This window comes from Liolophura sinensis, chromosome 8 (genome assembly GCF_032854445.1).
Source record: "Liolophura sinensis isolate JHLJ2023 chromosome 8, CUHK_Ljap_v2, whole genome shotgun sequence".
Taxonomy (NCBI): domain Eukaryota; kingdom Metazoa; phylum Mollusca; class Polyplacophora; order Chitonida; family Chitonidae; genus Liolophura; species Liolophura sinensis.
The window spans coordinates 50,896,879-50,920,886 of NC_088302.1; the positions used below are offsets into that span (position 1 = coordinate 50,896,879).

General features: G+C 37.7%; 2 protein-coding genes across 2 annotated transcripts in view; one reads left to right on the top strand and one right to left on the bottom strand.

Annotated features, from left to right (window-relative positions):
* LOC135472746 (uncharacterized) overlaps positions 1-17,674 on the bottom strand; it is a 59,941-nt gene extending 42,267 nt beyond the window's left edge. Inside the window, exons 1-3 of the mRNA XM_064752408.1 lie at positions 17,602-17,674; positions 7,769-7,844; positions 3,024-3,226 (exon numbers count right to left, since the gene is read on the bottom strand). Of these exons, the coding sequence (XP_064608478.1) occupies positions 3,024-3,219 (196 nt within the window). The 5' untranslated portion in view covers positions 3,220-3,226; positions 7,769-7,844; positions 17,602-17,674. The remainder of the gene's footprint in view (positions 1-3,023; positions 3,227-7,768; positions 7,845-17,601) is intronic.
* Positions 17,675-17,740: 66 nt separating this feature from the next.
* LOC135472747 (sorting nexin-24-like) lies at positions 17,741-23,070 on the top strand. Its single transcript, XM_064752409.1, has 6 exons — positions 17,741-17,829; positions 19,430-19,513; positions 20,307-20,411; positions 20,817-20,899; positions 22,175-22,266; positions 22,906-23,070. The coding sequence occupies exons 1-6, from the start codon at positions 17,767-17,769 to the stop codon at positions 22,971-22,973; spliced, it is 495 nt and encodes a 164-aa protein (XP_064608479.1). The 5' UTR covers positions 17,741-17,766; the 3' UTR covers positions 22,974-23,070.
* Positions 23,071-24,008: the final 938 nt, after the last annotated feature.

Genomic DNA, 24,008 nt, shown 5'->3' on the forward strand with positions numbered 1-24,008 from the left:
GAAAGATTACAGGCAGATGGACAGACTGTACCTGAACGCTATATTCCCCTGCATTATCTGACAAAGGAATGATTACAGGCAGATGGACAGACTGTACCTGAACGCTATATTCCCCTGTATTATCTGACAAAGGAATGATTACAGGCAGATGGACAGACTGTACCTGAACGCTATATTCCCCTGTATTATCTGACAAAGGAATGATTACAGGCAGATGGACAGACTGTACCTGAACGCTATATTCCCCTGTATTATCTGACAAAGGAATGATTACAGGCAGATAGACAGACTGTACCTGAACGCTATATTCCCCTGTATTATCTGACAAAGGAATGATTACAGGCAGATGGACAGACTGTACCTGAACGCTATATTCCCCTGTATTATCTGACAAAGGAATGATTACAGGCAGACGGACAGACTGTACCTGAACGCTATATTCCCCTGTATTATCTGACAAAGGAATGATTATAGGCAGATGAACAGACTGTACCTGAACGCTATATTCCCCTGTATTATATGACAAAGGAATGATCATTTACTTTCTTGTAATGACTGCAGTTGATCTATACCTTCATATACCTGACAGCAAAGAGATTTGGTTACCTCGCTTAAGTTTAATGGCTGTAAGTGGTAAGGTCTTGCAGCAACCTGCGGATGGTTGTGGGTTTCCTCCGGGCTCTGCCTGGTTTCCTCCCCCCATAATGCTGGCCACCGTTGTATCAGTGAAATATTCTTGAGTACGGCATAAACACCAATCATATAAATAAATAAATAAAAAAATTTAATGCATCTAATAACATACCAAAATCTGTAAGGCAATTTTTCTAGAAATCCTAAAGGTTTACGTTTGAGCATTGCATGTACATGTAGTAATATCCAGTAGGAACTACGTTACATGTCAGCATGTTAGCAAATTCATTACATCCTTTGGTCCCAGGAAAGAAGTCAGAGTGCCATTTGGAAATTCTTTTATGAAATATACTAAGTAAGCTCTCTTGTGAAAATAACCACATCTGATTCTTGGATATGTTTTCCCATGCTTTAAAAATTAACACACAAAGCTTTATGGTTCTCATATAACAATTCCACAAAAGGTGTATTTTAACCTTCCACAGGAACCAATATAGGTCAGTATAACCTAAGTGTTAATTAATACAAACATTCGGAATTACAGACAATCAGGCATTTGCCGTTTTACTCACCCTGGTTGTCTACAGGCATTAAAAGTATGGACATAGAGGTTTTCACCTGTGTTGCCTGAATATCACTGAAGTTAATACAAAACTCAACTTGGCAGCAAGGCAATTCCTAAACTATCCTTTGTTAACCCTCCTGATTTAGATGTGCTGTGTACATTGTCCTGGTGTCTCACATACAACACCTACATGTAAAATTCCAAATAATTATCCAACATTGCTCTTAGAATATCACCCATTGTTGATGATTTCCTTACACTTTGTTATATATACCCCATATTACCCTTCACTTCATCGTCTACTACCCATTTCCCTGGCAGGTGAAGTCCACAGGTGCTGGGCTGCAATCTCCAATTGGTATAGAGAATGCAAGGGAGACAACACAGATCCCCAGCCTCACGGGACAAAGAGAAACAGTATTCTCCCCTTACAGGTGAAGAAAACCTGTACATAAAGTTCAGGTGGAAGAGTGCGAAAAGTTAGCTGTAAATGTGGTCTTCAGTCATTTTTTCCATTTCTCTTTAAAGAGAAAAAGACACATGAAAATAATTTTTGTATGCTGGGTATATGGGACCACCTTTTGGTACATATCATTTTTGTGTAATAATGTTATAAATGAGGATGTAACACATGCTTAATAAATATATTTGCATTAAAATTTGGTCTTTTCAGCTAACAAATGTGTTCAACCTGCATTGTGATCATATTCATATTTTTATTGTATTCGTAAATATTATCATAATTCAGATTAAATGCATGTTTGGAAATAAAGAACAAATTTACTTTCCAAAAAAATTACAACCTTATTTAGAATGTAATTATGCAACAATGATAAATACCAAAAGTTCATCCCATATACCCACCAAACAAAAAATTTTTAAATACTCTTCTCTCCTGCAAAAAAATTGAAAAAAATATCACACACCATACCTGCAGATAAGTTTTGATGCTCTTTTATCCGATTTTGACATAATGTTCATGTTTGCTTCTCCTTTAATCATGTATTCACTGCCAGTGACAATACTGGTTAAAAAGGCCTTTCCCATGATGACTTGGCAGTTTACAGGCCTTTATCCAGATTGGTTCTGGTTCATCTATATAGTTCATCTACACAGCTCATTATATAGTTCACAAACGCTTTTATGACCAATGATGTATGTGTAGGAAATACCATTAGGACTGGGCAGTAATGTACACTGCCTTAATTCTTAAAGGTCTCCTATATAATTTTTTAACTAGGATAGGGGACAGTTCTTCTATTGCAGTAGTCTCTTCTCATACTAAAAGGAAAGACAAAACATAATTTAGCCTTTCGTAAAACACCAAGGAAATAAATAAATAAATAATTTAGCCTTAGATACTTCAGACGAGGGATGGAAACAGGTCTAAAGACCACAGCCATTTCTTCCTGCCACACTTTCTGTTACGACTCTATTTCCAAACATAGAATTCTTATTAGGCCTTGTGATACACCATTTTAGAAAAACCAGAACACACAATGTCACATCACTCATACCCTAAGGTCATTCAGTAGAAATGGTAAATGGGGAAAGGTGAAACAATGTTTGTGTTATGTCGCCAAGGAAACGGGTGTCGTCCCAATTTAGAAAAAAAAAAAAACCCTTGATTGGTCAGTACTGATAACATGGTAGCACTATGGACTTTCTCTAGGTAAGTAATTGTGTTTACTTTAATGGTAAAAATGGTTACACAACATCAAAATTACAAAAAAATATAAAAAGAACAGCTTTAAACTTTGGGTGGGATACTTGTTTGATACTTTTGTTGCCATTTCTTTAAAGATTGCAAAAAAAGTCATCTCACTTGTAACAGCGACGGTATGACTGGCTCCACAGGCTGTTAGCCTGACTTGATCTGACCAATCAGCTGAGAGGAACTGCTGGACAGTGCCTGCCCCAAACCCCACATCTTCTCCGTGTCCGTGGGAATGCTGACCAAACTCTCCACTACCCCAACAGACCAGAGACGTGTACTCCTGCTCACCTCCACACTTATCCATGACAAATCTGAAAAGGAACCAAGGAAATTTTGTGATTCTTGATCGTCAGATACACTATTTTGTTAACATCAACCTCTGTTGGCCCTGGCCTCTGCATTGTTTTATAGAAAACATAGGGAAGTTTTATTACTTGTATCTTCCTCTTCAGTTGTACATGGCAAGATCGCCTTACAGATGGTCAGTTTTCCACAAGGTTCTGTCCGGTTTCCACCCACCAACAATAAATAATTAAATAAATAAATAAGAAAACAAACATTATTTTAATCTGGGTTGAATATAACTGCGTCCTAACCAGATAGAAGCACTATAACAAATATACACTTTAGAATTTGACTTATTTGACCATTCAAGATTTAGTTGGTTGACAAGAAAGTTTTGAAGTCTGTTTGATGCAATAGAAAACAGAACAGTTGCTTAAAAATTCCCATCCTTTTCTTCTGACTTTTATCATATTTCCTTATCTGGGCAATGATATAGCTTGGGTGTGTACAAAAAACAATGACCTGTCAATTAATAACCAACACTTCCCCATACTTGTATGTGTAGCAAATACAGTCAATGTGTTGGGGCAACCTGCAGATATTAGTGTGTTTCCCCTGGGGTCTGCCTGGTTTCCTCCCACCATAATGCTGGTTGCCATCGTCTAAGTGCAATATTCTTGAAAAAGGTGTAAACTACTAATCAAATAAAAGCACACTGAAGTTAGCAGCCGGCTAGTTATTAGTTATTTGAATAACTAGTAACTAACTCAGCAGCTAGTTAGTTATTTGAATAACTAATAACTAACCAGCAGCTGGTTAGTTATTTGAATAACCAATAACTAAGCCAGCTCCAGGTTTGCTATTTGAATAACTAATAACTAACCAGCACCCGGTTAATTATTCAAAATCAGTTATTTGAATAACTAATAACTAACACAGCAGCATCACAAATTTGCTGCTCTTTAGTTATTCCAAATCAGTTATTTGAATATTAATAACTAACCAGAAGCGGATTAGTTATTCAAAATCAGTTATCAGATCAGTTAACCCTCTCCTGTGTAAGTCATCAATTATTCGAAAAAATGATTTTGAATAACTTAAACGCTGCTGTGTTTGCTTTTAGTTATTCAAATAAGTGATTTCAAAAACTAGCCCGCTGCTCGTTAGTTATTGGTTATTCGATTTATTACAGCGCTGCTGGTTAGTTAGTAGTTATTCAAATAACTAACCCACTGCTAGTTCGAATAAATAACTCGTTGCTGTGCTAGTTATTAAAATAACTAATTTCAAATAACTAACCCACTACTGATTAGTTATTAATCATTTAAATAACTAACCCGCTGCTGTGTTAGTCATTAGTTATTAGAATAACTGATTCTGAATAACTACACTGCTGCTGGGTTAGATATTGGTTATTCCAATAACTAACCCGCTGCTTGTTAGTTATTAGTCATTCAAATAACTGATCTGGAATAACTAAAGAGCAGCAAGTTTGTTATTTGTTATTTGATTACCTAACTCACTGCTGTGTTAGTTATTAGTAAAATAAATGATTTTGAATAACTAACCCAGTGCAGGCTTAGTTATTGGTTATTCAAATAACTAATAACTAGTAACTGCTAGAGAGAGTATCCAGTCTCTCTCAAATAAACACATAGATCAATGTGTTTGGCCATGTTATTGGAAAGCAAATACTTTAAAGCAACTTCATGCGCAAGAGCTCTATAAAATGTGTAATGACACCAAGACCCAAAACTCAAGGAAGCAGGCAGAGGAATGTGGAAAAAGTCTCTGTCCAGGGCTGGGATCGAACCCTCATTTAAGACAGCCATCTCATAACAAACTGTGGAACCATGAAATGCACACTGACAAGCTACAATAAATGTTACCAAGACCTCATCCAGATAACCATTTCATAACAAAATGTGGAGCCATGAATTGCAACCTCACAAGCTAAAACAAAGCTTACCAACACCTCATCCAGATAACCATTTCATAACAAAATGTGGAGCCATGAATTGCAACCTCACAAGCTAAAACAAAGCTTACCAACACCTCATCCAGATAACCATTTCATAACAAAATGTGGAGCCATGAATTGCAACCTCACAAGCTAAAACAAAGCTTACCAACACCTCATCCAGATAACCATTTCATAACAAAATGTGGAGCCATGAATTGCAACCTCACAAGCTAAAACAAAGCTTACCAACACCTCAACCAGACAACTATCTTATAACAAATTGTGGGGCCATGGAATGCACACTCACAAACTACGGTAAAGGTTACCAACACCTCAACCAGAGATACATCTTATTAAAAACTGTGAGATCATAAACCACCTTATTGCACCTTAATGCAAGATACAATAAATATTACCAACACCCATTCAGACAAACATCTTAATATTACAGCTGATATTAACAGCTACAATAAAGTTTGATACACTAAATAAACTTGTTAGCATGCACAACAACAGATCTATTAAAGTAGATAAAACTGGATGCACACAGAAGCCATTTCTAAAGGACCCTTGTTCCTACATTTTTGACAGCTGAGTGACTGAGTGAGGTTCAATAACACACCCGACATAACCTACGCTCCCAGCAACATGAACAAAACCAGAGGCTGACACCAAACTACTCCAAGATTGGGTCTCGGCAGTATATCAACATACCTGTGTTCTCAGGTGGACTAAACATGATAAGCCCCACTTATGCCATGCCTCATATAACCTGGCATGTTACAGAAAATGTTGTCTTCAGCAGAAACCAAGCCATTAATCTGATATACAAGCAAACATTACCTAGACAGGCGATGACATATGTGGTCTTACCCCTCTGGGGGTCAATACTCACCCAAGGGACAGACACAATCAGCAGAGGTATAAAGTTGCAGGGAAGAAAAAACTACTGGGAGAGTACTTTGAATACCTGATGTCGGGAGAAAAGATAGGACACCGGTAAACCCACAAAGAATGTTGTAAATAATTCAAATCATAAATGTCTAGTTAGGAATCATGCCAGATTGCATTGTCAACATAAACTTACTTTTAAACCTGTCAGCCAAAATTAAACTGGACTCAACTGTTAACCGATCTACACTTTATACACAGCACAAACTAACAAAGTAAGAACAAAGCAAATATGAAAGTGAATAACAACCAAAGTAGGATAATATAATAAAGTACATCCACAACGTATTACAATATCATTTCCTTCCTGACAGCTTTTCATTTTCACAAGGTCAGATTAGAATATCAAGTATATTTGCATGCTGTAATCACACAGCAGAATCCTTCATATTAAATGTTTGATCCTCATATCTGATACAGAGATAGGCCCAAGACCTATACTGCAATGAGAACCATGAAAAGCATCTGGATTTTGTGCATTTTTTCCATCGTCTCTGCCAAATTATGTCATACAAGTCCAACCTTTACAAGCTGTCAGAGCTTTGCAATTTAGTTCAATGTTAAAAATTACTACAAGAGTGACAACAAGCATATCAAATTTCTACATAAAATGGTTTGCTGCTCTGCACACAGTATATTATACACAATCATATGCCCTTTAGGCAAGGGCTATTATGAATGGCGACAATAACATGTACCGGTAGTTGTCATCACATTTAGGTATGACTTTAGAATCCCTCTATAGCTATAGCTTACCAGTCTGTATAGCCAGTGCGCTTGGAAATGCCTGGATAAAGATAAAATTCTGAAAAAATTGGCACCTGAAGTCTGGAGATGTCCAAGATATAAATCAACATCATCCTCTATGGGTTCAAATTGATATGGCAGTACATTTGCTAATGTGTAGCTAGAATCCATCTCAAAAATAACATTAGCTCGCTAACTGACCCCATATCCCAACCCATTCCCCCGCTCCCCGGAAAGGTTGTAGGCCCATAAACTATGTGACCACATAGCAGTATACCAACAACACTTACACTTACAGCCCATTTTAATAACGAGATCTGCATTCTTCCCTGGTGTCTAGGGCCAATGTTTGAAATGAAGCACTCTTAAACCACTCAACCAGCTAGGGTCACCACAGAAACTACCATGAGGATGACAAATAAACCCTCTTGACCTTCAACCAACCACCCCACCTACACACATATCAACAAAATAGGAATATCTGATTTATGTGGCTCTAAATCTAAATTTTATTTAGGAAAAACTTACATTCATTTACATGTACTTAAGGCGATCCCAACATGGCCAAGAAGAGTGTGACCTATGTGCCAAGGGCATGTAGAATAATTCACAAATAATATATTAATAATAAAGTACACATGTACACTTAAGTGGCATTAATTTTCAGTATTTATTATGTTAAAATGAACTCAAAATTAATAATCAAATGTAGTCAAAGTGACTGTGGACAAGATTGAAGGAACACATTATAAAATTAACTGGAAATACTTTGTAAGATATGAAATCATTGATATTAAAACATGCACTTCTTCTTCAGTTTTATAATTAAGTACATGTAATCAGAGTTTGAAGGTCACAGAGAAATATTACATAGGGTCCAGCAAATTCAAAGACAACTTCTACTCACCATGTCAGGTGCCTGGCTGTGTGCACATTAACTGTAACCAAGGCCCCGTGGGTTGGAGCTCAGCCATGGACACAGCCTGTAAATACAACCAACACAGCCTTACACCTGTATAATAAATACACAGCCATATGCTAATATGGACAAATATGACTTTAAATAATTGAGGGAGAAGATAAAGAGGTGCTCTTGGCTTACAAGCGTGACTAGACCAGACACCACGTAGACTGTTGCTGACAATGCCCTTAACCTCCCAATTGTCCAGATTATAAAAGGCCCACTGCTCTAAACAAATACTGTCTGAAGACACCTAAAGATTCATTTACCAGCATGTATACTATACCACAAAGCCAGTCTAAGTAGTCCCTCCCCAAGAAGAAGGTTTTTAATACACATTGCTCCAAAAATTGTTTAAATCCCAATAACTTCTGACAGCTTGACAACAGAAAGGCATGTGCAAATCAAGTGATAAAACCAATAACATTTAACTATTACTTTTATTTGGCAGTGTTAATACATGTGTTCACCTGTAAAATACCTGCGCGTAGGTTCTTGTAGCATTCTGTATATATAAACAAGTAATTGGTTACAAGCCATTTCTCTTGTGTTGGCACCCAGACTGTTAGGCTAGCTAGCGGACCATATCAGTATTGTTATGGACATACACGTATAAGCACACATGGCAAATTAGCTAAATTCTGGAAGTATAAACCCTTGACCCTGGTAACTACTACAAGTACTGTTTTGTGTTATATTTGCTTGGCAAGAGGGTACAATTGGCAGCTTTAGGTATAAACCAGTCTCAGAACTACTTTTTTGTGGCATTAAATTGGCTGACCAAGACAATAACATGTATCACTAAGTACATATGTACATCAGGTGTGTTATCCAGTGTGAACGAGAACTGTATCAGTGGTATAAACTCTCTTCAAGGCAAACAGTCAAATTTACATATGTACAGTTTTGGAATTGAAAATTTATAGTTTATGCCAATAATAACCCTAGATAACTCTAGAAAGGCTGGTAAAATCATATAACTTCATCAAACATAGGAGCAATGGTTTTGTGCCACAAGCACAGTCGGCCATTCTTTAAAAATTTGTTGTTGGAAAAAATTATATGGCATCATCAAACATAGGAGCAATGGTTTTGTGCCACAAGCACAGTCGGCCATTCTTTAAAAATTCGTTGTTGGAAAAATTATATGGCGCCATCAAACATAGGAGCAATGGTTTTGTGCCACAAGGACAGTCAGCCATTCTTTAAAAATTTGTTGTTGGGAAAAATTATATGGCGTCATCAAACATAGGAGCAATGGTTTTGTGCCACAAGCACAGTCGGCTATTCTTTAAAAATCCGTTGTTGGAAAAAATTATATGGTGTCATCAAACATAGGAGCAATGGTTTTGTGCCACAAGCACAGTCGGCCATTCTTTAAAAATTCGTTGTTGGGAAAAATTATATGGCGTCATCAAACATAGGAGCAATGGTTTTGTGCCACAAGCACAGTCGGCCATTCTTTAAAAATTTGTTGTTGGGAAAAATTATATGGCGTCATCAAACATAGGAGCAATGATTTTGTGCCACAAGCACAGTCAGCCATTCTTTAAAAATTCGTTGTTTGGAAAAATTATATGGCGTCATCAAACATAGGAGCAATGGTTTTGTGTCACAAGGACAGTCGGCCATTCTTTAAAAATTCGTTGTTGGGAAAAATTATATGGCGTCATCAAACATAGGAGCAATGGTTTTGTGCCACAAGCACAGTCGGCCATTCTTTAAAAATTCGTTGTTGGAAAAAATTATATGGCGTCATCAAACATAGGAGCAATGGTTTTGTGCCACAAGCACAGTCGGCCATTCTTTAAAAATTTGTTGTTGGGAAAAATTATATGGTGTCATCAAACATAGGAGCAATGGTTTTGTGCCACAAGCACAGTCGGCCATTCTTTAAAAATTCGTTGTTGGGAAAAATTATATGGTGTCATCAAACATAGGAGCAATGGTTTTGTGCCACAAGCACAGTCGGCCATTCTTTAAAAATTTGTTGTTGGAAAAAATTATATGGCATCATCAAACATAGGAGCAATGGTTTTGTGCCACAAGCACAGTCGGCCATTCTTTAAAAATTCGTTGTTGGAAAAATTATATGGCGCCATCAAACATAGGAGCAATGGTTTTGTGCCACAAGGACAGTCAGCCATTCTTGAAAAATTTGTTGTTGGGAAAAATTATATGGCATCATCAAACATAGGAGCAATGGTTTTGTGCCACAAGCACAGTCGGCTATTCTTTAAAAATCCGTTGTTGGAAAAAATTATATGGTGTCATCAAACATAGGAGCAATGGTTTTGTGCCACAAGGACAGTCGGCCATTCTTTAAAAATTCGTTGTTGGGAAAAATTATATGGCGTCATCAAACATAGGAGCAATGGTTTTGTGCCACAAGCACAGTCGGCCATTCTTTAAAAATTCGTTGTTGGGAAAAATTATATGGCGTCATCAAACATAGGAGCAATGATTTTGTGCCACAAGCACAGTCAGCCATTCTTTAAAAATTCGTTGTTTGGAAAAATTATATGGCGTCATCAAACAAAGGAGCAATGGTTTTGTGTCACAAGGACAGTCGGCCATTCTTTAAAAATTCGTTGTTGGGAAAAATTATATGGCGTCATCAAACATAGGAGCAATGGTTTTGTGCCACAAGCACAGCCGGCCATTCTTTAAAAATTCGTTGTTGGAAAAAATTATATGGCGTCATCAAACATAGGAGCAATGGTTTTGTGCCACAAGCACAGTCGGCCATTCTTTAAAAATTTGTTGTTGGGAAAAATTATATGGCGTCATCAAACATAGGAGCAATGGTTTTGTGCCACAAGCACAGTCGGCCATTCTTTAAAAATTCGTTGTTGGAAAAAATTATATGGCGTCATCAAACATAGGAGCAATGGTTTTGTGCCACAAGCACAGTCGGCCATTCTTTAAAAATTCGTTGTTGGGAAAAATTATATGGCGTCATCAAACATAGGAGCAATGGTTTTGTGCCACAAGCACAGTCGGCCATTCTTTAAAAATTCATTGTTGGAAAAAATTATATGGCGTCATCAAACATAGGAGCAATGGTTTTGTGCCACAAGCACAGTCGGCCATTCTTTAAAAATTTGTTGTTGGGAAAAATTATATGGCGTCATCAAACATAGGAGCAATGGTTTTGTGCCACAAGCACAGTCGGCCATTCTTTAAAAATTCATTGTTGGAAAAAATTATATGGCGTCATCAAACATAGGAGCAATGGTTTTGTGCCACAAGGACAGTCGGCCATTCTTTAAAAATTCGTTGTTGGGAAAAATTATATGGCGTCATCAAACATAGGAGCAATGGTTTTGTGCCACAAGCACAGTCGGCCATTCTTTAAAAATTCATTGTTGGAAAAAATTATATGGCGTCATCAAACATAGGAGCAATGGTTTTGTGCCACAAGCACAGTCGGCCATTCTTTAAAAATTCATTGTTGGAAAAAATTATATGGCATCATCAAACATAGGAGCAATGGTTTTGTGCCACAAGCACAGTCGGCCATTCTTTAAAAATTCGTTGTTGGGAAAAATTATATGGCGTCATCAAACATAGGAGCAATGGTTTTGTGCCACAAGCACAGTCGGCCATTCTTTAAAAATTCATTGTTGGAAAAAATTATATGGCGTCATCAAATATAGGAGCAATGGTTTTGTGCCACAAGCACAGTCGGCCATTCTTTAAAAATTCGTTGTTGGGAAAAATTATATGGCGTCATCAAACATAGGAGCAATGGTTTTGTGCCACAAGCACAGTCGGCCATTCTTTAAAAATTCATTGTTGGGAAAAATTATATGGCGTCATCAAACATAGGAGCAATGGTTTTGTGCCACAAGCACAGTCGGCCATTCTTTAAAAATTCATTGTTGGAAAAAATTATATGGCGTCATCAAGCATAGGAGCAATGGTTTTGTGATGCACATGATGCAGTGGACAAGTCTTATCTCATTACATCATAAATACAATGCCTAATGGAAAGCATATCAGACAGCAGCCTCCTAAAGCTTAAGCATCATATTTCTGAGCTAGCAAAATACACTTTAACATTTACTGAGAAACAGACTGTGAAAAAGCAGGTGTGCATTTGAATTCATTTGTTTCTCAAATGGTACTTGTACTAACTAACTTCACGTTCTGGACAGATATCTCCAAATTGGTTTGAAATTGGATTCATACAATTTTGAAATTGCCACCAAACTTAACATTTACGTGTACCTTCATGACACTTCCACATCCCTTCCCTGCATACTGATAATATGAATTGCTCAGTGTCCAATGATTAACACGAGAAGTGTACCAGTCAAAAGAATTGCTCAGTGTCTAATGATCAACACCATGAGAAGCGTACCAGTCATAAGAATTGCTCAGTGTCTATTGATCAACACCATGAGAAGTGTATCAATCAAACAAACACCAATCAAAAATCAAGTTAAGAGAATGCCTTCATTACTTTATAGAGAAACTCTTAACTAAGGGTATTATCCCCCTTCTCTAATTTCTCTAGCCACCAGCAGCGATAACAGCAATAAGTGAGAGTCGGCGAGTCGATTATATACAGTGCAACAAAAGTAAGTTCCCCAGAAAACATTGTTTGATATCTCCCTTGATATGTACCAGATCGCAATGAAATTCTGCACACACTATCCCAGTAATCCGGCGAACGTGATATATCAAGGATAAATGTGCAGGTGCTGATGTGCGCTAATGGGCATGCACAAAATCGGTCAATTTTGAAAATTTCATAAAAGGAGTCAACCAGATTTTTCAAAGGCAATTCTTTATTTTATCACAGAATTCGATCATTTTCACTCGATGATTCAGTAATTAACAATATTGTGTGTAGTCGCCACAAAATTGTATCACATTTCGACTACGCACTCGCCTTGTGTTGATGAGGCGTGCGGTCCGACGTTGCAGGATGGTTAACCACTCTTCCTGAAGATGGTGTCTGACCTGAAGCAGGTTATGTTTATCCGCCTGAATTTCCCACACAAATATTTCAGGATTGGTAACAAAAATTCTCTGATGAAATCAAAGTTTGGGGGTGAAAAATCTGATTGACTTCTTTTGTGAAATTTTCAAAATTGATCAATTTTCAGCTTGCGCATGCGTATTAGCGCACAACTGCACCTGCATGTGAATCCTTGATATACCACATCCACCGGATTACTGGGATGGTGTGTGCAAAACTTCACTGCGATCTGGTACATATTAAGGGAGATATCAAACAATGTTTTGAGGGGAACTTAATTTTGTTACACTGTTTACAAAGTGGATTAACATGCACCAGATACAATGAGTGTCGGTTTATTGAATTTAGTGGATTTTAATTTTCATTTGACTCACGTTTTATATTTCTTCATGACCAATCTATTTTATGCATATTTGGTCAGTGGTCAGAAATATTCAGGAAATGACATCATCGACTGACATATTACGAACACTTGAGCACCACAGCCCCCCTAATTCATGGTCTCTCCTCCACAAAGTTGTTTTAACAGCTATCACCGTTGACATGCTCACAGCACATGGGCTACATGTACCAGCCAATCAAGATCTGTGTAAGATGAGAATGGTGCCAACATCCGCGCATGAGCCACCCATCATGGACGTATGATCCGTGTATGATCAGCCGCACGTCCGATCTAGATGCATGTACGCACAAATGACAAGAGTCATTGCAGAGTGTAAAGCTGGTGACAGCATTTAGTGCAAATAATTGCACTGAGTTCACTTTCAATACAGAACACATCATGGCACCAAATGACAGCCTTCGTTCACAGTACTTGTTTTCAGCGTAACCAATTTATCGTTGTGCACAATTACACTCCACATAACGGACACGTGAACAATCGATTGATTCGCACCAAATTTCACTGCCTCACTTGAACACCATGCTGCCTCACCAGAATATCCTGTTGCCTCACTAGAACATCATGCTGCCTCACTGGAACATTATGCTGAAATATGTTTTACACAATATGGCTGCGTTTTTTAGTTCTGCATATATAGTTGACATACAGGTAAGATACATGTATCTTGCAGCTTAGTCTTAACAATAACTACATGCTCACAGAATATCACGCAAACAGCCATAAATTTGTCGCTTTAGTGAAGCCAAATAACAAAGGCATAAAGAGCTTATCTGTACATGTAAGGGATTTGATGACTTCTGTGTCACTCAATCACAAAACATGTAGGTGATACTATAGGAGAGAACAGTTAGAAATCAAAGGTGATGTGCGCAGATAAATCATGTTGATGTTTTCTGATGATGATTTTTGCAAAACTCAAGTACATGACACCAGGAAGTGCAGATTAGTGTAAAACTAGTGGAGAAATGCTTTATTCCTAAAATCGTTGATACTTTGTTGCGGGCCATATCTTTATTATAAGCACACAGTACACGTATAGCAGTATGGCCTGTTGGATGGATACAAGGGTCTCTGGTAAAATTAGGTCAGGCAGCTAGCACGTACCCTGCGAAGACTTGGCTGAAGATTGAAATCAAAATATGCAGAAGCAGTCTTTCAATTCAAAAATTCAAATGGCTTGACAACTGTTTTACCAATGCTGTGACAACAGACATAACTACACTACCAGCTGACAACTCTATACGGCAATCTAGTGTCAGTGAGCTTCTGCGGCCTAGACCGTCCCTCGACCACATCTGATGTACCGTGATACACATTTAAACTGTCTTTCTACATGATCCTACGGTACCTAGACAAGGCTCGTGTACAGATGGGCGCCATCAGCGCAGTGACTTCCCCCAAAATCTGGGGATAATTGTTGATAGAGTATCAGATATTTAATAAGTATTTTTAGATTTCTTGAATCTAAATCAGTGTTAATGGTATAAAATCAAGCAACTACAAACACCCAAAATAAAACTGAACTATTTACTCACATATTATCTAATGAATATTAAGTTATTCAACATGGCGGCGCCCACGAAAGACGGCATGAAAAGAGAGTTCGAAGAAGTTATCGCGTATGCCAAGGCCAGAAGTGGGGTTTCTGTACAGTTAGAGGCAAAGCAGGTCACCACTCTTCATGCGGCATGTGAGAAAAGAGATGTCACTGCAGTCTAGTCGACTAGGTATGGTAAAAGTCCTGTATGTCAGCTTATGCCTTGGGTCATCCAGCATCGAGAACACCGTGAAGAACTCACGATAACTGTGAATTCTGTTGTGCAAAATCAAGTGAAAAGTGTGTAAATGTATTTAAATTGCCATGGTTCAGCTTGAGCACAGAGGGAGATGATAATAATACCCACATATGCCTGTAAATAGCGCACCGCTCAACAGTTCGGTCCGTCCGCCATCTGATGCTGATGTTTACTTAAGGCGAAAGCAGTCATCTTAGATCAGGTGACGTAATGCACAAGCCTCGCTTTTGACATCACTGTTGTAAAAAGTACGCCGCCGAAGTCTATTAGGGATGTAATCTCAATGGAGGCAGTAGGTACATCTCTATTTTAGAATGCACCCACCACACCAAAACTAATTTTTCACCATGTCCTTTCTCACACTATGTACTTTCTAGGTGTCCCCATTGTGAATCAGCTGTTCACGAATATGTTCATGGCAATCTACAGCTGTGGAGCATCCAGGGATTAATGTGCTTGGGTAGAGTCTTAAAACTGTCATTAGGGTCTTTGTAACCCATGTGGTTAGCATGCCAACACAGCACATTGACGCAGGAGCCTCTCATCGTGCAATCGCTGTGAGTTTGTCCAACTCGTGCAGCCTTCCTCTGCTGCCATACCCCCACATTTTTAACTTCCTTCCGACTGTAACACTAAGTCAGTTAGCACAATTCTAGGGCTAGAACAATTCTGTGATTTAACTAAGATTCATGTTTCCAAAACGTTGAAAACACTGCATTAAAAGACAGTTTTAAACTTAAAGGTACATATAAAACCATTTAGCTACAACTTAATCCGCTATTTATATTCTAAAGGTATCTAAATTTTACTGTAAATCGTCAATAAGTTTTTAAATACCATTCCATCTGCAAGCTGGTAGCCACAATGACAATGTACAAGTTAATACAAACACTCATATGCAATATCCCTTCCTAATATGAATCACTAGTGACAAGTTAATACCAACACTCATATGCAATATCCCTACCTAATATGAATCACTGGTGACAAGTTAATACCAACACTCATATGCAATATCCCTACCTAATATGAATCACTAGTGACAAGTTAATATGAACACTCATGTGCAATATCCCTACCTAATATGAATCACTACTGACAAGTTAATACCAACACCCATATGCAATATCCCTACCTAATATGAATCACTAGTGACAAGTTAATACAAACACTCATATGCAATATCCCTTCCTAATATGAATCACTAGTGACAAGTTAATACCAACACTCATATGCAATATCCCTACCTAATATGAATCACTAGTGACAAGTTAATACCAACACTCATATGCAATATCCCTACCTAATATGAATCACTGGTGACAAGTTAATACCAACACTCATATGCAATATCCCTACCTAATATGAATCACTAGTGACAAGTTAATATGAACACTCATGTGCAATATCCCTACCTAATATGAATCACTACTGACAAGTTAATACCAACACCCATATGCAATATCCCTACCTAATATGAATCACTAGTGACAAGTTAATACAAACACTCATATGCAATATCCCTTCCTAATATGAATCACTAGTGACAAGTTAATACCAACACTCATATGCAATATCCCTACCTAATATGAATCACTAGTGACAAGTTAATACCAACACTCATATGCAATATCCCTACCTAATATGAATCACTAGTGACAAGTTAATACCAACACTCATATGCAATATCCCTACCTAATATGAATCACTAGTGACAAGTTAATACCAACACTCATATGCAATATCCCTACCTAATATGAATCACTAGTGATGAATCTTTTTCCCCAAAGGCTTCAAACCTTACACTTCAGTGTTGCCAAATAGGTGGGAAGCCAGATCCTAACAGCCTAACTACACTTTACAGTCTAGCTCTACCACATCGCTATGCTGTAACTTGGCAGTCGGACAGATCACAATGAAGCACTTAGAGCGATCCATCAAACTTATGCTCTAAATGTTCCTACATATATTCTTAGTGAAACCCACATGTTGTTTGGTCGTTTGGCCTTGAAAGAAAAGTGTTGATAAACATCAGAATTCAGACTTGACGTTCTCATCTAATACATCTGCTCCAGGAAACCCCCAACTTCTACACCTCCCATGAGTACCCGCTGAGCCCGACGACACACACACACGAACTGTCTACTGTTAACTGCTACTTTACCAGACTGTACGTCCAATGTTCTGTCGAGATTGGCATTCTATGGAAAATCTAAAAGAGCAGAGAAATCTGCTACAGCAAGTTCTGCCATATATTTGAAAATTTTGTTCCAGGTGTAGAATTTGGGCAACGTTTTCCTAGAGTGCAGACTTCAGAGCGAAGTCAAACATGGCTGAAGAGGGAAACGTAAAGCCGCAGTTTTGATGTTTATCTTGGGTTTTGTTTCTAATAAGGTACGCCAACAACCAAGCAATATGTGGGTTTTACTAAGAATACATATAGGAACATTTAGAGCATAAGTTTGATGGAGTGCTATAAACGCTTCAGTGCAACCTAGAATTGTGCTATAGGTCAGTAAGTGACAGATAGGCCAGACCACAATAAATCGTGCGAAGGGAATGTTAAATCTGCGCGTGGTGTCAGGCTTACCAACGACATTTTGCCAGTATATTATCACATGTACAACGATGAGCTCATTCATCTGTCATGTTTCTGAATCTTTCCCGCCGTTCAGTATTTTCATACTCCCGAACGTGGAGAATTCGCTAAGGGGGAGTTACTTGTGAAATTTGGCCGTTGGGAGGACCACAAACTATGAGACGTGTTTCTATTCCAACTTTTAGGAAAATCAAGGATGAAAATGACGACAGTTACACGGTGATTTGACGAGAACAAGTTTTAACATTTTAACTGAAAGTCGTGAATTAATTCTATCTCCTTACATGTTGTAAACAATGAGTTCAGTAGCGTATGTTGTTGTTGTTCATACAGACCGTACGGCTGGCCTATGAATCATTGAATGGGTACCGGTATTTGTAAAGTTGTAGGCCCACTTTGTATGTGTGTATACCAATCTTCCTGATTGAAGTAGAACTGGAAGCAGACACTGGACTGGCGGAAGAAACTCACGAAGTAAAATCAGGTTGTGCATAGGTTTTCCCCGGGACATTTACCTTAATCCCAGATTTTACTAACTCAGGAGCCAAATGTTGTTTTGAAATTCTTACATTTAGCGTGACATTGGTCATGTTATGAATGTCAGAGTTTAAAAATAGTACACCCAGTCCTCAAGATGGCCTATTCTAGCAGACATCTAATTAACAGTTTTCAGTGATCTTAATGTTAGCCTAATAATTTAGACATGGTATGGGGTGAGTTTTGTGTCCTTCTGCGCGATGTCCTCTGCTTTGCATTTCTGATTAGTATTCTTACTGATAGGAAACGCTAGAGGGAGGTTCAATAAGTTAAATGTACTGCTACAAATATACATAACAAGGAGAGGATGGGCTTGTCTTAGAAGTTATATGTATGAATAGGGTACATATCTCATTCATTATGCTGGAAACTAGTGATGTAGCTTTTATTATACAAGTGTGCCTCAATAGTTTGAGACTGGTACTGGTACAGAGATTGTTTGCGACTGAAAGGATCTTAGCTGGCCTAGCCATCAAAGAAGTGCACGTAGCTCTAGCAAGAGTCCATATCAGACCTGACCAACAATGTGAAAGAATGAATGCTTGGGTATTGTGATTACCACAAAAAATTTTCAGTCATATGACGACAAGGAGTAATAAGATGTCAGCTCATCTTCATGTACTGTGTCTTCTTATGGCAGGGCAAGTCATCATGGACCAATAAAGTATCATGCCAAAAAGACATGTTGACACCCCAGCCAGTCACATTATACTGACACCAGGCCAGCCAGTTCTGTTTCCTTGCCTTAACCTTTCAGCGCTGAGTGCCAAGCCAGGCAATTCCAAACTTGTACCATTGATGAGTCTTCATTATGACCTGACCTAGATTTGGTCCCAGATCTCCTCACCCCGAGGTGGACGTTCTAATCATTAGACCAGCCAAGCAGTCACCAGTAATGTGAGGAGATGTCACACATCATGTGGGTAAAGGGTGGTTATTCTACTGGGATGTGCAGTTTTGGCTGTCCATAAACCTGACACCATTGTAGTGGAATGTACTTAACGGACATGTGGTTAGGTAAATTGTTCTCAGTCGATCAGCAAAGAGAATAGCCGAGTTGGCAATGTGGCAAAGCCCTCACATGTTAACAGATGCTGCAACAGTCAGGAATCTGTTCCTTGTTAAATCAGAACCATATAGGCCCAGTCACAGAATATAGAATTAGCTAGGTTATCTCTGACATCGTCAAAAGTGGAGTCAGTGTGAGATTTTAACCCTCAGGCGTACATGTAATTCAAAGAAAAATGATCGCTAAATTGTGTTTTGGTTTATTGTTTGACAGGTGTTTTGTGTGGAAGTTTGTGTCTCAGGAAGAGTTCACACTGTGGAGAAAAGATACACAGAGTTTGAGGAACTCCATAAACAGGTTTGATAACAATACTTGTAATCAGTGGCTGCATTGAAATCCACGTATGTGTCTTATCTGAGTGTAATGTTCTTGTGCCAGAATTTGTCAGTGCAAAAAGAGCTCCGATTCTGTTTGATTTCAATAGAGTTCTTGTTCTCCAACCCCGGAGAATTGGGGAATTAAAATCTTGTTCATGAACAGAGATCTTGTGTCGCACTTTGGCATTCAAAACCTCATTCTTGTGTGAGATTCAACATGAGTACAACAAATCAAGAATGCCCAATGTGCCAAACGGGTTTAAATGAGATCCTATTGAAACCTAACAATGCAAGCAATGCCTTGTCCACTCATACTTAACCATTACAGGTGTGGCTTTTTCACCCTGTTAAATTGGAACGCTAAATTGAACAATGTCGATTTCCGTACTTGGCAGATAATTGGGTATAATTTGCTCTCATAGGGTTTTATATAAGTTCCCACTTGATGGTTAACTTAGAATTTGGGCCGATTGATACCAACCAGATATCTCCATTGTTGATTTACTGAAGACCTCTACTGAATAATTGGATATAGGCATATAAGAGTACATTCTTTGAACAAAGGCTACTTTTAACTCTCCCAAAAATTAAAAAACCTTTACTTTTATCCACCCTATTAAGATGCCCTTGGGACAGAAATTTTGATGATAACATTAATAGAAATTCAGCTACTGCCTTGTGGTTTTATGAGATATGCGGCAATTCCATCTTTTTGTGACCCTTTGAAGTTTGTGTGTATATGAACAAAATTAATTATTTACTTCTCTTCACAGTTGAAGAAAATTGAAAAAACACCAGAATTCCCTCCAAAGAAGATTATGAAATGGAATCATAAAGTTTTAGAACACCGACGTGTGGCTCTGCAGAAATATCTACAGGTAATAATATCAAATGACACCATAAGTGAGTCATTTATGCTGATACATGTAAAATAAGCCTAAACAACTAAAGAAGTAAGAACAAAATTCAGTTGATGTGGATATGTCTTTGTGACAAGGTTGTTTTAAGGGGACATAATCCAAAATTGTGCCTTTCTGTGTACTTTGATGAAGTTACCTCCCCTAGTACGCCAAAGTAAACTTGGCGTGTACGTGCCCATGTGACACATAACATTACTCACCATTTTTGCTATGATAAAAATGATAATTTGTCAAAGATTGCGTTCATTTTATTAAATTTACTCTTTGTGTATTCTTGTCCATGATTACATGTACATGTAATTTATACCTATCTATCTCACCATTTTCATCTTGCGATGTGTGATGTTTTTGTTTTCTTTCAAGGGAGTCATGGAGTCTGAGAGCATTCCAAAGTGTTATCTAAAGTTTTTAGAAATCAGCATGCCAGCATTTTCTGCAAGCTTTGAGTAAGTTCAGTGTCAAGTGATCCATGTTATATTTAGAATATTGTGATTGTGCTTTGTCATCAACACTATGATTTATCATTTGGTTTATTTGATTAGTGTTTTATGCCATACTCAAGAATATTTCTCCTATATGTCCAACATAAGGTGTGAAAAAACAGAGGTCCAGGGTAAAGCCAAGGTCATCTGTAGATTACTGGCACACTGTCCCATTATGATTTGAGAGAAAGACAGCATGTACTGGAGTTGAACTCACAGGCACTGCATTGGCAAGAGACTTCTGATGTATTGTGCTAATGAAAACTAAGAAACTACACACTAATGTAAATTTGTGTTACGTTTGTGGCACCAAAAGGTCTTTGCTACAGCTCATCTCTTCTGAGCATTGTCACATATAACAGGAAACAAAAAACCCTTGAATCACTCACATTCTGAAATCAGTTACACTGGAAGTAGGTGTGGCGTGTGCAATGTGAAACAAGTAAAAGAAGTACATAATTAAATTAATTACCTCCGAATGATTGTCCCTTGGTCCCCGTCTGGTTTGCTCCCGCCATAAAGCTTGCCAAAGTCGTATATGTGAAATATTCTTGAGTACAGTGTAAAACACCAATTGAAAATAAATAAAGTAATTATTTATTGTACAGCTTAACTTGTTTAAGTGTCAAAATCCCAGTATTATACCCTGTATAGCATGCGATGGGAAGGTTGTCCAGCAACTTGTGGATGGTTGTGGGTCCCCTCCCCCTAACCCACCCCACCTTACCCCACCCCCACCCCCACCCCCTTCCCCTACCTCAGGCTTTTCCTGGTTTCAGGCCTCTATAATGCTTGTCGGGGCCTCAGTGGCCCAGGGAGTTGACAGGCCAGCACAGCACAATGACTCAGGAGCCTCTCACCAATGCGGTCGCTGTGAGTTCAAGCCCAGCCCATGCTGGTTTCCTCTCTGACGGTACGTGGGAAGGTCCCACAGCAACCTGCGGATGGTCTTGGGTTTCCCCCAGACTCTTGGTTTCTTCCAACCATAATGCTGGACCCCATCATATAGGTCAAATACTTTTGAGTACGGCGTAAAACACCAATCAAATATATAAATAAATATAATGCTTGCCCCGATCATATAAGTGAAATATACTTGAGTACAGCACGAAACTCCAGTGAAATAAATAAAGAATGTAAAGCATGCAAAACACATGCTTAACTTACAGACCCTATGTAACTGTCCTCTTAATCAAGTATTTCATAAGCTGCATTGTATGTTTTGTTTTGTTTCCACAGCTCACTAGATGACTTAAATCTCAGCTCAACTGTTGTCCATCAGCCTGTGGTGTCTTTTGTGGGAGAAGCATTTTTACAAGACAATTCCAGAAGTAAGTGTTACTGTCAAACATGTCAAACCAACATGAACAGCAAGTCGCAAATAGGTTGCCAGGACATAAAATTTGATTATCATTAATGTGATATAATCTTCTTACATGATTCAGTGTCAGAGTTGTAATATTGAGACCTCCTGTCAAGCTAATGTACAAAAACTAAACAGGAATTGTTATTGGTAGCTCTCTAGATGTTGCCTGTATAGCTTTGTTATAAGTGATTGATTTTAAAATGTTTTATCCTATTTCTTAACCTTTTTGGCATGGTCGCAAGGGAATTTCTCTGCCTAGAATGAAATAACTATATTTGCTGTGAAGCCCTGATGTTGGCAAAATCCACATAAGATAAATGATCACCATAATCAAAAGATTGAGGTGGATAAATTACTTTCATAATTGCCTTTAAACCTGTGAAAAAGTTAAAGAAATTTTGTGTAAGTTGTGGAATTTAAGTTGTGAAAGGACATGAATAATGTCTTATTATAATATCGTTTGCCATTGAAGATAAGGCCTATTTTGTACTTCTTTGAGACCAGTTTTACATGGTTTGGAAGAGGTACTTAAAGCTATTGTCAAGTTTCCAAGACATTCTTGAGTCATTGTATGATGTATAATGATGTTCTTGTTTTCTTCCAGGTAGCTTACCGGACATCATTGTACAGGGTGTGAATCGTGGGCTGTATTCATACCCTGATGATGTGTAGTCCAGATCTCAGATATTGTCACAGTACAAGTCAATTTTTTGTTAGTGTTTGGAAATCTCTCCCAGACAGAGAACAAATCAAGCATCCTGTTGTAAACTTTCAGTGAAGGAGCTATCAACAATCTGATTCCACTTTTAATTTTGTCTGTTAGAAATTATTTTTTAAAATTTTACCTAATATTTTTTCCAAAGAGAATTTATGGCAATATTGATATTGGAATTCATAGTTCTTTGATGATATTTTAGAACAAAGTCAATTTTATTGCTATTATTTATAATGCTTTAATTTTTTTCACTCAGATATTTTTCAATTATGGTGATACCATTCATGTTTTTCATGGCACGAAATACTCAGAAATGTATGTATGTATGTTACTCATTTTTGAATCTGCCCTGGTCATATATATGAAATATACTTGAGTATGAAGTAGAACACAAATGAAATAAATGAATAAATAAATAAACACTTTTAAATCTAATTACAGTTATATCATTTTAACCTGTTTTGAACACAGAACTTGAAAAAGGAAATTTCCTCCTTATCAACTCAAATTTTGTGCATTATTATTTTGGTGTTTCCTCCCACCATAATGCTGGCCGCCGTCACATAAGTGAAATATTCCTAAGTATGGCGTAAAACACCACTCAAATAAATAAATAAATCCTTAATTACACACTACTTGTATATGTGTGTATTTTAGATGAGGTAGCAAGTTTGTCACGCATGTATAAATTATAGCTTAACATTATCTATTCAGAAAAAAATAGAATAGTAACAGTTCGGGGATAGACTAAAGGTGAAGTTGGCCATCCAGCTTTTTTGGTCTTTGTTCGGTAACTGTACAATTTTCCAGGTGTGTTTATTATAAATGATTAAATTTGCTCATCTGTTTAATACAAGAAACAGATGTATACGTATACATTTTACCAATTACAAAAAAAAATTTCTCATTTACAACAAATTTGACAGGGTGAAAGGTCCACAAAAGATATTCCTTTTTTGTTGTTTTAAGCTTTATGTGGATGAATGTGTATC

What these genes read in the sequence shown, in the direction of transcription:
- LOC135472747 (XM_064752409.1), top strand. Translation starts at nt 17,767, where the DNA reads ATGAGACGTGTTTCTATTCCAACTTTTAGGAAAATCAAGGATGAAAAT. An exon ending in TTGAGGAACTCCATAAACAG is followed by an intron (nt 19,514 to 20,306) that starts GTTTGATAACAA and finishes TTCTCTTCACAG; the next exon opens with TTGAAGAAAATTGAAAAAAC. An exon ending in TTTACAAGACAATTCCAGAA is followed by an intron (nt 22,267 to 22,905) that starts GTAAGTGTTACT and finishes GTTTTCTTCCAG; the next exon opens with GTAGCTTACCGGACATCATT.